The 14792-nt window shown below is 24.4% G+C and overlaps 2 protein-coding genes across 5 annotated transcripts; both read right to left on the bottom strand.

The window, feature by feature from the left end:
* Positions 1-678: 678 nt before the first annotated feature.
* Positions 679-11303, bottom strand: LOC127279761 (serine/threonine-protein phosphatase PP1-beta catalytic subunit-like). Of its 3 annotated transcripts, XR_007842689.1 has the most exons (7): positions 11154-11269; positions 10560-10631; positions 6137-6624; positions 5348-5446; positions 3969-4208; positions 3646-3825; positions 679-2929 (listed from the first exon to the last, which is right to left on the bottom strand). XR_007842689.1 is itself a non-coding variant. In XM_051302298.1 (6 exons), exons 1-6 carry the CDS (start codon positions 11203-11205, stop codon positions 3718-3720), a joined length of 1059 nt encoding a protein of 352 aa, XP_051158255.1. In that variant the 5' UTR covers positions 11206-11269; the 3' UTR covers positions 3039-3717. The 3 variants fall into 3 exon arrangements, 1 of the variants encoding a protein (XP_051158255.1); XR_007842690.1 differs by lacking the exon at positions 10560-10631 and having other exon boundaries at positions 11154-11303; XM_051302298.1 differs by lacking the exon at positions 679-2929 and having other exon boundaries at positions 3039-3825.
* Positions 11304-11631: 328 nt separating this feature from the next.
* LOC127279762 (mortality factor 4-like protein 1) lies at positions 11632-14741 on the bottom strand. Of its 2 annotated transcripts, none has more exons than XM_051302300.1 (6): positions 14595-14741; positions 14299-14416; positions 13834-14139; positions 13471-13686; positions 12914-13083; positions 11632-12028 (listed from the first exon to the last, which is right to left on the bottom strand). In XM_051302300.1, the coding sequence occupies exons 1-6, from the start codon at positions 14620-14622 to the stop codon at positions 11850-11852; spliced, it is 1017 nt and encodes a 338-aa protein (XP_051158257.1). In that variant the 5' UTR covers positions 14623-14741; the 3' UTR covers positions 11632-11849. The 2 variants fall into 2 exon arrangements, with proteins under 2 accessions (XP_051158257.1, XP_051158256.1); XM_051302299.1 differs by having other exon boundaries at positions 14568-14735.
* Positions 14742-14792: the final 51 nt, after the last annotated feature.

Consider the following 14792-nt stretch of genomic DNA (forward strand, 5'->3'; position numbering starts at 1 on the left):
TTGTCTGCTGAATTTCTCGCAAAAAATATTTGATAAATTGAACTACAACTTCGTGACGAAATCAAAAATAGTATTAAGAGTCGCTGTTGCTAGAATATTAATAATTCATCAAAAAATTTATTTTTTAAAAATTACAAATTTCAGGAAAATTCAATATGGCAGCAGTGATTTTCTTAAATATGCAATTTTTTAATACATTTTTTGAGTTCTTTTCAAAATTTTATCTTAATCTGTCAAGTACTCTGCGAGAAAATCTGCGGAGAATATTTACATGTGAAATCACAACAATCACATGACCTTAAGCAACGTTGAACGCGATTTGTACTTGGATGGGTTAGGAGTAGCGCGTAATGTTGCCTTTTTTTCTTTTTCTCATTTTCCAATGTTTTTATTAATAAAATGAAAACATTTTTAACCAACTTCAAAAACTTTTCTTTTCAATATTAAGTATAAGGATGTTTCAATTAATTAAAATTAAATATAATTAATAAAGATAAAGATGTTTTAAAATAATTAAAATTTTTTAATTACATTTAAAACTATAAAAACGAAACTGAAATGATTTTGCACTTTTATAATTACAACTAAAAATAAGTATCTGAAAATATAAAAATAGAAAATAAAATCGTACAACTATTATGGCATTTATAAAGGTCTGTGAAATAAACATCACTCCACTGATACAACAATATACATGTTTATTATTTGTATGATGTACAGTTTAAAGTTTTGTCAAATCGGTGCGTCTACTGCGATTACATGAGTGTGCCGCACACACTATAATTCTTTAATTAGAATACTTAAATTTAAAACGTTCTTTTTATACGGCAAATTTTTTTTTTTTCGATCCGCAGCAGACGTGCCCTTTACAAATTATTGCTCACGTGTAATTCGTGTATACATCTCTTTGCCCTTATTCATTTATTATTATTATTTTTTTTTTTTTATTCACGAAGTAGAGAATCACAGAAGAATTCCTCCTTTGCCCTGCCTTGCCAAAGCTGCAAAATTTACACGGAATGGGCGCTAATCTCTGATTTCTATCTTTGGTCATTATTACAATTCGTAAACAAGTAAAATTAATTCTATTCATTCAGTTATTTTTTTTTAATTCTAAAAATAATGTAAAATTACATTAAAGATTAATTTTAAGTAAAATTACATAAATAACTAGAGTTTGAAAAATATTCTTTTAACAAAACAAAATATTTGTATAGACTTTCGTGAATAATAAAGAAATAAGTTAGAAAATAAAAAAAAAAAAAAAAGAAATAAATTATTTGTTTTTTAAAGCCACCCTGTGCACATTTTGTCAGACTTTGGACGTCGACTTTTTAAAATCAATAATAGTGTTTCATCAAATCCAACGAAATAATATATATATATATTTATATAATTATTTATAATAATCTTGTTCTAAAAAATAACGTCAAAAATTATTATGATCCCTCGAAGCTCAATTATAAACGATTGGAATCAATCATTTGCCAGGGTAGACAGAGATCTAAATTCTAAGAGTAACAATATTAAATATACTGATTAATCTCCCTATCCAGTGAAATTAATTGTAACTTAGGTCAATTTGATCATATATGATCATTTCTTTTTTTTTGCATTTATGTTCACTTTTAATACTAATTTTCGGTGTATTTTATTATTTTTTAATTTCTGACAAACATGTTACTTTTTTTTTATCTCATAGTCTTACAAACAATTAACAATAAGCTAGCGACAAAGTTTCCAAGCAAAATTGCAAGGATTAAAAGCGCTTAGCAATAACAGAAATGTCAATGAACATTAATAATAATAATAATAATAATAATAGTGGTAGTATTATAGTAGTGCGTAGAACTGATCAGATTATTTACTGAACGGAAGACAATATCTTAAATATAAAAATTAATTTGACAAATAATTGAAAAAAAATACCATCGAAAAAAATTTTTTTTTTGAACTTCTGTCAAAAAATGAAAAAAAAAACATTGATTTAAGTAACAATACATTTCTCTGGTATGGCAGCTTTCATACAATTAGAAATGAAACCATCTTGCTTACGATTTTCAAAATACAAAAAAAAAAAATACTCAAAACTGAGAAAAATTAAATACTGTAGGCTAAGAAGATTTTCTTCCTAAAAAAAAGAATACAAATGGGGGAAATATTTTCGAAAAACGAAGCAAGTAGTAACAAAACAAATACAGAGTAAATATACTGAAAGGTCTACGACTATTTGATAAGCAAAATGCTTATGATCGATAACGTTAAATACTGAGTTCGAGTAAAAATATCACCATTCTTGGCAATACGCAATTATTTACAGAGCATTCTCTATATTTTTTCAAAATATATTATATTATAGAATATTTATATATATTACATTATTATTATTATTATTATTTATATTTAAATATTATATTTTAATATTACATTTTAATATTAATCTCAAGTCAACAAATTAAGTTTTCAAGAAAAGTTCAATATTCTAAAAATAAATTCATCTCTCTCTCTCTTTCTCTCTCACTTTCTTACTTCTAGAAAAAAAATTTAAAAAAAAAAAAAAAAAAAATACAATGAAACATTTTTAAAACGTGAATGCTCTGCAAATATTTGATTAATATAAAACATGGCTTCCCGATACTCAATGAACGAATAAATTGAATTAGCAGAAATGCGTGTATTAATACTAATTATAATTAATTTACTAACAGACAATAAATAAATGAAATTTTAAAAATTTCTTTCGTGTAGAAATGCAGGCTGGAAGCCACATCTAAACAATTATAATTATTATTTATAAGTAGGAAGTGAGATTTGTCCTTATAAATCACCTTATTGAGTAAATTTATACAAAGAATAAAAAGGATAATTCCATGCTTTTTATATTTTTGTTGTGTAATGGTATAGATCCGTAGCGTGGCGCTCCGCATAGCTGAAAATATAAAATTCTAAAATCAAGAATTTAAAAAAAAAATAAAAATTGCTTGCGGCATTCGCAAAGCTACGTTTTCTATACTATTCTAAATAGCAATAAAACAAGATTAAGAAATTACTTTTGTACTGCTTTATAAAAATTTGAAAAAAAAATAACAAAACAAAACCCACGGAGGAGCTACTTCGTGTTTTTTTTATGATGATTTCTCAAAAAGTTACACTACAAGAGGTGTGCAAATTTTTTTTTTTTTTTTTTGAAAATTGTTATTTATTTCCTGTGTGTGTGTGTGAAGCAATATTTAAAATTTTGTTCGTGCTTCGAAAACTCTTGGCTTCATGCCTTGTGAGGTAATTTGTCGTCAAAAACAAAATTTATTAATAAACTGGAGAAGTTATTAAAAAGTCTGAGTCATTATAAACGTGTCATATATATTACTTCATGGACGATTTGGATACAATTCAAAAAATTACATAATTTATACAAAAACGTTGTTTCTCATATAAAATATGTTTTTATTGTTATTTTTTTCGAAAAGTGATTTATTATTTTTGATTTAAAAGCCCAGAAGCAAAGTTTTGGAAGCACGATTTTTTTTTTAAATTGAATTTCAGTTTTTTTTTGAGAAAAATTTTTTTTACCGTAATTTATATATTTTTTTAGGAAGTGTTTGCACACCTTGATTTATTGCCCTCTACTCGCAATTTATATCTTACCTAAAAAAAACAAAAAAACGCCAATTTATGAGGCTATGCACCAAAGTCCACCGAATATTCAGTCGAAAGTGGTCATTTTTTCTTTGTTGGATTTCTTTGTGGCGTTGATGGCCTAACAGCCTGACCCATGTTCATTCCCGAGTACTGATATTTTGCCTTTTTTTCCGATGGTTTCAGAATCTGTGAAAAAATAAATATAAACATGTATTTGTTTATTAACTTAAAAACAAACTATATTTCTATTTAAAACATGAGAAATTCATTGTTTTTCATTGAAATAAATAATTACTAGGTATTATAATAAATAAAGAACTTTAAAATACCTGAAAACTGCACATGAGAGTTTCATCAACGCTCATCATTCCACCAGCGTTGTCGAATTCTCCACAATAATTTGGAGCCGAAAATAATGTGACAAGCTGTCGTTTCGCAAAGAATTCATAACCGTCTTCAACGACTTGATGTGCCCTACAAATGAGATCCATATCGTGTCGATGGAGGAACTTTGAAACTACATCTGGCCCAAAAGTGAAGGACACTCCCCTATCATTTTCACCCCATCCCTAAAAAATTATCAAAATTTTTTTATTATTATAATATATATTAACGAACTATATTATAAATAAGAGGCAAAAAAAAGGCATCGGATCGACTTTAAGGCGCATAAATAGTTGAAAAAATCCATTTTATTAATTCCATAATAAGAAATAATTAATTAAATTTTATAAAATTGAAAATAATTTATCAAAAAATTTTAGATAACATTTTTTAAAAGTAATTTCAAAGAATTACAATTTATATTTTTGAAATTAATTGAACTTCAAGTGATTTTTAATTAAAATTTTTGGTGCTTTCTGTTGATGAAGAATTTATTAGAAATTAAAGACAAAAATAGAATTTCAAGTTTTTAATTGAAAAATGCTTTCAGATAATTGAATTTTCGAAAAATATTATAAAAACAAAAGAAAATATTATAAATAATTGAATTTCGGAAGAGTTATAATTTGGTAATTTTATTTGATTTTTCTTAAAATTGTAAACAATTATTGTAGAAATTCATAAAAATTTTAATTGAAAAATAATTTAGGATAATTCAATTTAGTTGAAAAATTTTGTAAAAAAATGTAAAAAAAAGTCGTATAATCCGCGGCTTGACTATTATTAAATAAATTAATTAACTTTATTTCTAAACAAAAATAATTCTTAAAAAAAAAATTTCAAATTTGAATTTAGTCAATAAAATACACTTAACCGGGTCTATTCTGAATTAATAATTAATAATTATTCTGAATAACGCTAATTTTTAATTAATTTATTTATTTACAGGGTTGCCACGCTTTTGCTTTACTTCATTGACTTTTTCAGATTTTCCAGGACAAAAAACGGTATTTTTGCAGGTTATTTATAACAAATTTTATAAATAATAATAATAATAATAATTCATAAGATTTTAACATTTGAATTTAAATTTCTTTTATAAAAGTATAACTGAAGAAAAACATTTTAAAAATTTCAATCATTCCAATCTAATAATTAAAAATATCTTCAAATATTTAATTAAATAAAATAATATTGAAAATATTTTTTTATTTTTTACTATTTATAAATTATTATTAACGAAAAAATCAGTTAAACCAATATATTAAAAAATAAAAACAGATTAATTTTTATTAAAAAGAAGAAAATGTTTAAAAAAAAATACCTGAACATCTTTATCCGGATCGGACCAGAGTAGATCGCATAACAATCCCGTATCAGGAACATCAGTCGGCCGCATAATTCTCCTGATTTGTTCCATTCCCTGCGAAAAATAAAATAGAAAAAAAAATTAGAAATCAAATTATCTAGAAAATTTTATTCTCCAATCTTGAGAATAAGATTATATTACATAGGTATAGTTGAATTATGTGCTGTTGTATATGCGATAGAAAAATCGAACCTCAACAGAATTTTATTACGATTTATCACGCGAGGAAATAAATTAACATAATAAAGAGTTTTCTCGAGAAAGAAAATTTTACTATCTATTATATATACACGAGTCAAAAATATATGTGCATTAACATACTTGATTATTCAAAAAAAAAAAATAAATAAACTAGAAAAATAAAAAAATATTTTTAAAAGTGAAGGTTGAAAAATTACACTTTACAAATGTAATTACTATATAAATTTTGTTACTTTTGACCTCATAAGACAACTGTAGAAAAATAAAATAATTTGTTTTTTTTTAAATAGCACACCATTATTACATTTAACGCAATTGTAGAATTAATTTAAGTTTCTTAGGTCATCGTGTCCACCTACGCTTATTATACAAGTACAAACAATATTAATGTTTAAAATTAAGATATCATCTTTATCATAACAATGTTGCGTTTTCTCAATGAATAAGTTTCCAATAAAATGAACACCCTTTTTCCTCTATAAAACTTTTAATAGTGTACCTTATTATATTATAATATATAAATAAAACAAAGGTCTTGGTCACCTGTAGGTCAGGGCTGAGTCCCCCATGGCAGCAGAATATTTTCTCATCAATGATGGCTGCTATTGGTAGACAATTAAAACAGTCGGTGAACGTTTTCCATAATTTAATATTATACCTGCGTTTGCATTCATCATAAAAGCCATATATCCTATTTATACTGGCGCATTCATGATTACCACGGAGGAGGAAAAAATTTTCTGGATATTTTATTTTATATGCAAGTAGAAGACAAATTGTTTCTAATGATTGTTTTCCTCTATCGACGTAATCGCCAAGAAAAAGATAGTTGGCTTCTGGTGGAAATCCGCCGTATTCGAAAAGCCGTAGAAGGTCAGTATATTGACCGTGAATATCGCCACAAATTTTCAAAGGTGCCTCTAATTCCAAAAGTATTGGTTGTTGAAGAAATATCTCTCTTGATTTTAAACAGAGACCACGAACTTCAGCCTCTGACATAACAACTGATTTTCCAGGACGACATCCTCGAACTGTATAATAGAAATTAAAAATCAATTCATTTTTTTCAATTCATATTATGTAAATACACATCAAAGCTAACAACTCTAAATTTAGCTTCAATTTCAGAATGATATTGAATAACTATTATTATTTTGGTATAAGGAATTTTTTATTTTTTTGGTCAACAAATATTTGTAATTTTTATTAAGTCAATACTACTATGACGTTCTAATGCGAGGGTAGAGTATACAAATATATATAAGCAGTCAATCCGATTTCATTTGAGCAAAAATCAATAGTGGAATCTTTTTTTCTCTTTTTTTTTATAAAATAGTAAGTGACCAAATGATTGTCGTACAATAGTGCAGTTGTAGTATTTATAGACAACCATGGAGAACTTTACTACACGGTTGAATTGATGTCACAATGATTATTGGAAAATTCAATAATACCAAGGTTATATGAATGAGAAAACTGAGATTTTAAAGTAAAATATATAGGTATATCAATTTTGAAATGATGGTTTTTTTCTAATTGTGAACATTGAATAGCGTATATATAGTTCATTGAGAGCCGTGGGTGTTGAAAAATCAACTCTTTCGTTAAATATCATAATCCTAATGGAAAACTTCGTGTAACTTCCAAAAAAATTTTCAAATCTCAAAATTAAATTAGATTTTAAAAATACTTTTCATCCATAAACACTGGGATATATATTAAAACACGAGAAGCAAAAGCGTTGAAAATTGAGCGAATAATATAATTAATATGGAAATACATATATGAACTTTTCAATATATCGTTACTTAAATATACCTATATAAACATTGAGTGCAACGATATTGAAATGTAGAACATAGTCTATTCTGAAAATAGCACCTATCGCAATCATGAACTGAAAATAAATTGACATCGACTCTTTTCAGTTTTTAGGAACTTTTTTTCAATTTTTCAAAATATTACATCAATTTTTGAAAAGTTTTAAAAATTATTTAATTATTAAAAAAAAAATAATTGTATAAATTAATTTTTTGTTATCTGTAAACATTTAGTAATTTTTAATTCAAAGTACAAATATTATATTACTTAATTTATTTTATAATAAGAAATGTAATCTACAAAAAGTTATCCACCGTAACAAACTTGATTGACATTTCATGAAAAAAATCCAGTAATTTTATTCTATAAGAAGATAACTGACTTAAATTTAAATTTATATTCATCTTTTGTCCTAGTTAAAGACCAAATTTTCATGTCGTGTCGAATATTACCATGAATACAAACTCTTAAATCATAACTTAAGAATTCAATTTATAATCAGATAAAACTAAATCTTAGAATATATATATAATAAAATTCAAGGTGTCTAGTTATTTCGACGAATCAAATTTCTATCGTCATTTACCTATTTCTTTCCGTTAATGAAATTATATAATATTTCATTTTAATTGTTACTAATAATTTAAAAATTATTATTGAATGTTTCATATATTTTTTTAAATTTGTTAAAATTATTATTTTTTTAAAAATAAATTTAAACGTAAACTACAAATTAATAAATAAATCGAATAAATTCAAAGAAAGATGGAGAAAAACTCCCCTAAGAAAAGAGAATTTGAAGAACAATTTTTTAAAAAATTAAAAAAGAATAATAAACAACACGAGAGTTCAGGAAATAAAAACAAAAAAGAAAAACTTAGTAAATATAGGAATTCGGGAAAATTTTTTAAATTTTAAATGCGAGTCTAAAAAATGGGTCCTTTTTGCAAAGTCTAAAAAAATCTTCTTAATGAGAATTTTAAGCGAGTTTATAAAGGAAAAATAAATGAATACATTTTAGAAATTTCAAAGCAACAGAATTTGAAAAAAAATTTTTTAAAAAGAATGAAAAAAACGGAAAATTTAAAAAATATAAAAAAATAAACAATTGACAGAAATAAAAAATCGTAGAAAAGAACAAAATTGAAAGAAAAATAAATTATTTTAAGAATTCCAAAAAAACAAGAATTCGAGGGAAAAAATGAGAATTTTGTCCCAATTTTTGAAAATAAATAAATTTTATGAATTTTCGAAGAATAATTTTAAAAAAAAAATAAAATTTAAGAAAAAAATCGAAAAAAACAGGAAAATTTTATGAAAAATGAATGGATATAAAAAAACTCAAAATAAAATAGAAAAAATTTTCCCAAAAAGAGAGAATTTGAAGGAAAAATTGAAAAACACGAAGAATTTGAGGGAAAAAATGAGAATTTCGTCCCATTTATAAAAATAAATAAATTTTTTGTATTTTATAAAACAAGGAGAATTTTATAGCGAAAAAAGAGAAATTTTTCAATTTTATTTTATATTTTGATTAAAAGTCTCGATTTGATAACAAAATTTCTAAGTAATTTGCATTTATTCCTCAATTACTAGACACCCTGAAATTCTAATTAAAATTTTTTTTATTTATGAAATAAAAAAAGTAGTTGAAAAAAACTTCTTATAAAAAAATGTAATGTCCAATACGGGTAAAAAATTCTTATTTTTATAATATTAATTCTATAATTTAAATCTAAACATAACCTTAAAACATCAATAAAACATACGAATTTCATTATAACATATACTTTATTCTTGAATTTTTTTCAGATTTTTCAAGAAAAAAAATTCTTTCTGAAATATTTTTTAAAATTTTTTCTGTTTTTTTATAAGAAGAAAATAATCAATTTTGTTTTATAAATGAAAAAAAAACCAATAATGTTCGAAACTTAAAGTATAATTTTTTAAAACACATAACCTTATTAAGGTCTTTTTATTATATAATTATTATAATAAGATGGTTAAAAAAAATAAAACTAAAAAATTGATTAAAATTTTAGACAATCTTTTAATTAAATTAATTAATCGAATGAAAATAAAATTTTTTGTTTTTCTTTTTTTTATCAAACTAAGTATTATTTCTAGCATATAAGAAAAATAAAGAAGCACGTATGATACAAATAATAAATAAAGGGTATAAATATACGGCTTAAACTAACATTGACGAACGTGCATTTTAGTATTACACTCGAGTTTGTAAGCTTAATCACACGTGCTGCATTTAACAAGTTAAAATAATTATAGCTCATCTAACGCTATGTAACATCCTATCAAACACTTATTGTTTCACTATACATATATATTTTATATTATATATATTCTAACAACAAGCCTCGTGCAACGTAAATATACACATTTTGTCTTCTTTTTAATAATAAATCAAAAGACACATTTTTCAATATAATTTAAATCGAGAACTTCCACATTTTTTTCCCGAAATATTTTATTTTCACACTGGAATTTTTTTACAAAAAAAAAAAACAATTTTGTTTTCAATTTCTTAAAATAAAAAAAAAAAAAAATTATTTTTGAATTTTGTTTCAAATTATTTAACATTTAATCGCATTTAAACGCACTACAATATTACGAACATCCTATCCTGGAAAATCTAAAACTTAAAAGCTTCAATTCAATTAAACATCATGACTACAAATTTTTGCCTCTTTACTTTTAAATTTCTTTCTGTATTCATTTTTTTAAAAAAAGGTAGAAAATTTACTCTAAATTTAAAATAAATTTTTTTGAAAATTGAATTTAAAAATCATTTCAAGATCTCTTTCAAGATTTTGAAAATTATTAATAAAAACATTAGAAATTATTTATACTTACTGCAATTGTTTTAAATTGTAATTCTTATTGTGATTTACAGTACAGTCAAAATAGAATGACAGAAAGAAATATACCTACGTCTTAACACTGCTGGGTAAAATGTTTTTGAGTGATTTTTTTTTATTTTTGTTTATCATTTGTGATGCAACTATAACGAGACAAGCAGATTAATTAACACCCATGCAGAGTTAAGGCGGTAAGACTAAAACAAATTTTTTTTTCATTTTTTTTTTTTAAATCAAAAAGCTACGTGGAATGGTTCCTTGTTGCGTACCAACAAAATCTGAGGAGAAAATATCTTTAAGCTTGGCTTTCTTCTGAACCTGGTCATTCTGGGTGTGGTATACTTTACCCCGCAAAAGGTCCCGAAACGTAGCATGAGAAAAGAAGAAATAAAAAACATTGTTTCTGTTTTCTAAAAAAAAAACTAATTTTTTTTTGTCAACTAGAAAAAACAAAGTCAATAAATACAGGTGTTAAAAAGCATAACTCGCGCGATCACAAATCGAACCACACGATGATATATATCAAGAATAATATTGTCGCGCGACTTCTTGATTTGCAGTTAATAATAAAAAATGACATTCAAGGAGAAGGAGCGTTTTTGGCGTTCAACAACAATACCTGTAAGCCGGGCTAAGCCTTTTTTTTAATTAAACTTGCGGTTAACAACAAACAATATATATATACACGCAGTACACATTCGAGGTATACGGTTGACATTGATCCTCGATTTCTTTTTTCTTTTTCCTTTTTCACACAGTATTACATGCCGAACGCCTCTAACCGCATTTCAAATTGAAATTTCAATAATTAAAGAAACGAAGCAATAAAGTTTTCTTGCAAAAATATACGTTTATTCACGTACCTTCCAATAATCTTTGTATGAGGCTGTCGATATTCAAGTCGACCTCCGCCATTTTTTGTTGCAACTGGCCGACTGACTAGAAGCAAGCTCAATGTTTCCGGATCCGGTAGTAGCACACAATTCAATTCGCGCATGCGACACTAATCTCTATATGCCACTGACGTAAAATGTAATAATTAGAGCCCTTTCTCATGCGCCCTTAAATGCGATTTTTTCTCACTTTTCATGCGCTATTTAATTAAATTTGCCTACAAATTAATGAAATTATGAAAATACAATCAATAGACTAAAAATAGACATTAAATTCAGAAAAATAAATTCCGAAACATTAAACATAAAAAGGGCGGTAAATTCAAAAATACAAATCCTAATTTTCTATTTTTATTATTATTTTAATGAATTTTGGCATTTTCGAACAAAAAAATATACTTTTTATGTTTTAAAAAAAAGTTAAAATAAAATGTAAACTAAATACAAATTGACAATTATTATAATTTTTTTTTATTAAAGATCATAAACATCGATTGTGTATGAGCATTCCATACGTAATTTCTATTGTTTTAAATATCATGATTTAAAAATAATATATCAAATATATGTACAGTTTCTCGCGATTAGAATATAAATTGCTAAGATTCATTCAGCAAAGTTTATCAAAAAAAAAAGAAAAAAGAAAGGTATAAAAAAAATGATGACTTATGATTGAGAATTTTTTCGTTGATATTCCAATGTGGATTCTGGATAGTCTTGTTGAAGGTCAAAAAGGCTGTCTTTGTTTTTCTGCATATATTGAAGAAAATCGTGAAATCTAAGTGTGAGAACTTGAACGCTTCTCTCATCCATTTCAATATACGAAAGCATACTGCCAAGTTTTACTAAAAATTATTATTAAATTAAAAAAAATCAATAATTTTAAATACAATACTTAAGACTAAATTAGAATTAAAGCGATGTGTTTACTAATTTTATTTATTTTCCTTTTCTTTTATTTATTTTCATTCCATTAATAATAAATTAATATTTAATAAAATTATCGATTTTCAATATTTTTACGATCTTTAAGTAAATAAAAAAAATTGTGTTATAAAAGAAATAATAATCTCAGATTGTTTTTTGAAAAAATCGTTTAATATTATTAAATATTCATTATTAATTACTACTATTAAATAAAAATAAATTAATTAATTACACTAATTCTTTAAATAATTGACAATAAATTTTAGACAAAATTTCAAGCTTCAATTCCGAAAAGTGTATTTTGAAAAAATTTAGCAGTAATTTAAAAATTATACAAGATTCATTTAAAGTTTTATAAAATAAATAATTCATGAAATATTGTTGAGTTAAATATTAAAAGAATTTTTTTTTTTTAGAATAATTCTCCAGAACTGAACTCAAATATTTATAGTTGAAATTTTTTTTTAATTATAAGTCGAACAAAAAAAAATTTAATTAAAAAAATATTATTCAGTCAAATAGATAATTGAAATAATATTTAATCATTTAAAATAAATTAAAATATTTTCGAATCTTCTTCATGTTTGATTTAGTTTTTTATGATATAAGGTGTAAAAAAATTATTAAACTTTTTGAACATATGTTGCTTTTCCACGGTACAAAAAAATTAAGTGTTGAATTAAAAATTATCGAAATTTTATTTAGCCGAATTTTATAAAATAAATTTTTAATTCGACACCACAAAAATGAGTTTTTTTTTATTAGTAGAAACTATGAAAAGGAAAATTAAAATTAAGACATACCAAAAAGACGCAACAAATGGAAGGCTCCGTACAATTGACTTGGTAAAGAGTCAGGATTTTCTCTCGTTATATCTTCAAATTGTAATTTTTCCCATTTATAAAGCAACTGTTGACCAAGAGAAATATTAAAATATTCCCTAATTCCTTTTGTTACTTCCAATGCACTTTCTCTATTAACAAATGTAAATATAAACTTTTTAATTTTATTAATTCTCTTTATTTTATGTAAATAAAGAGTCGGGGCTGCAATGATTTAAATAACAATTCAAATCAAAGGGTCATTTATATTTAAATCAATAAGACTTTAATATTAAAAGTTTTAAAAAATTTTTTAAAAAAATGTATATTTAATATATTTTTGTATATTTTAATATACAATTGTAACAATTAATTATCATTTTTGAAAAAAATTTCTTTTTGGATAATTTTATTTCAAAATTTTTTATGTCAATTCTAATAATTTCTAAAAAAAAGTTTTGGTAATTAGATTAAAATAAAAGATGTCTCTTTTATTTTATTTTTATCGCCCCTGTAAAAGAGTACAAAAATTAACATACCTGCAAGAATCATTAACATGATCTTTCTCTTGAAATGCTACGTAATCGTTTAAAATTTTTTCAACCGTTATTCGCATTGGAAGTGTCGGTAACTGTTTGTTTATTAATAATGCTTCATGTTCTTCTACAAGTAAAACTTTTAAATCATGTGGAATTAAAATTTTTAATTCAACTTTAGTGAAAAATTCTTCTGATTCACCAGATGTTTCCAAACGACTGAAAAAAAATTTGTTATATTAATTATTATATTATAATATAATAATAATTATTAATTTAATTAATAAATTTAAATTAGTTTTTTTTCGCAAAAAAAAAAAGAAATTATAACGTAAATCAAAAATATATTTATGAAATTTGTTTTACCCTCTTCGCTTTCTAGGTGCTTCTGATATTGAATCATGAGATGTGATTGACAGTGATCCAGTGCTATATTTTCCTGTGCGACTAGTTGCTTTTTCAACATTAGCAACCGGCGTACTTGCTCTACTATCACTATCTTTTTCCCGGCCACCTTCACTTCGGCGCCCCTGTGTTTTTGTTGCCGTTGTACTTTTTCTACTTTTCTGCGAGGATTGTTGATTTGAATGTGCACGTTGCACTTCCCTTTGTTTCTGGCAATTTGCCTCATTATATTTTAATACTCTACTTTCCGGTACCCATTCATCCCAACTATTGATTTTCAAATTTTCAATTTAAAAAAACAATTAATTTACAAATTTAACATTAAAAATTAGAAAAAACAATTTTTATTTATAAATATACAAAAATTAAAAATTTATTACAATCAATATAAATTATTTAAAATTACATTTTTTACGATTAACTCACTTTTTATTCCAACCAGCGTAGTGAATGAAATACTTGACTTGTTTTTCTTTTGTTATTTGTGATTTCAAACATTTCGCTTCATAAATCAAAGGACCATGAAAACACAATACTTTTTCTCCTTTAAAAGAAAAAGAAAATTATTATTAAAATAAATAAAAACATAAGAAATAAAACAATTCATTTTTTAACGATATTGTTTACACTTTTGAAAACATCCTTTTGATTGTGGGATGAATCACAATAAAATTGAACCCAATTCAAATTCCAACCTGTAATAAACAATCGTCGACTTGTACCTTCTTGAAATTTGTGTTTCGGTGGCATTTTATGTGCTTAAATAAAGTTTTTTTTTAAATTATAAACACACTCAATTATAATCAATTTGACAGCTATACAGCTGCAAAACCGAGAAATTTTTAGGTTAAGTCCACCGGAGAAGCCGAAAGGAGTAAACCACTGAGTGAACATATTCAGAGTATACAGTGATTGGTTGA

The sequence above is a fragment of the Leptopilina boulardi genome, unplaced genomic scaffold, assembly GCF_019393585.1.
Source record: "Leptopilina boulardi isolate dan_hultmark-lab unplaced genomic scaffold, ZJU_Lbou_2.1 LbouV2_223, whole genome shotgun sequence".
Taxonomy (NCBI): domain Eukaryota; kingdom Metazoa; phylum Arthropoda; class Insecta; order Hymenoptera; family Figitidae; genus Leptopilina; species Leptopilina boulardi.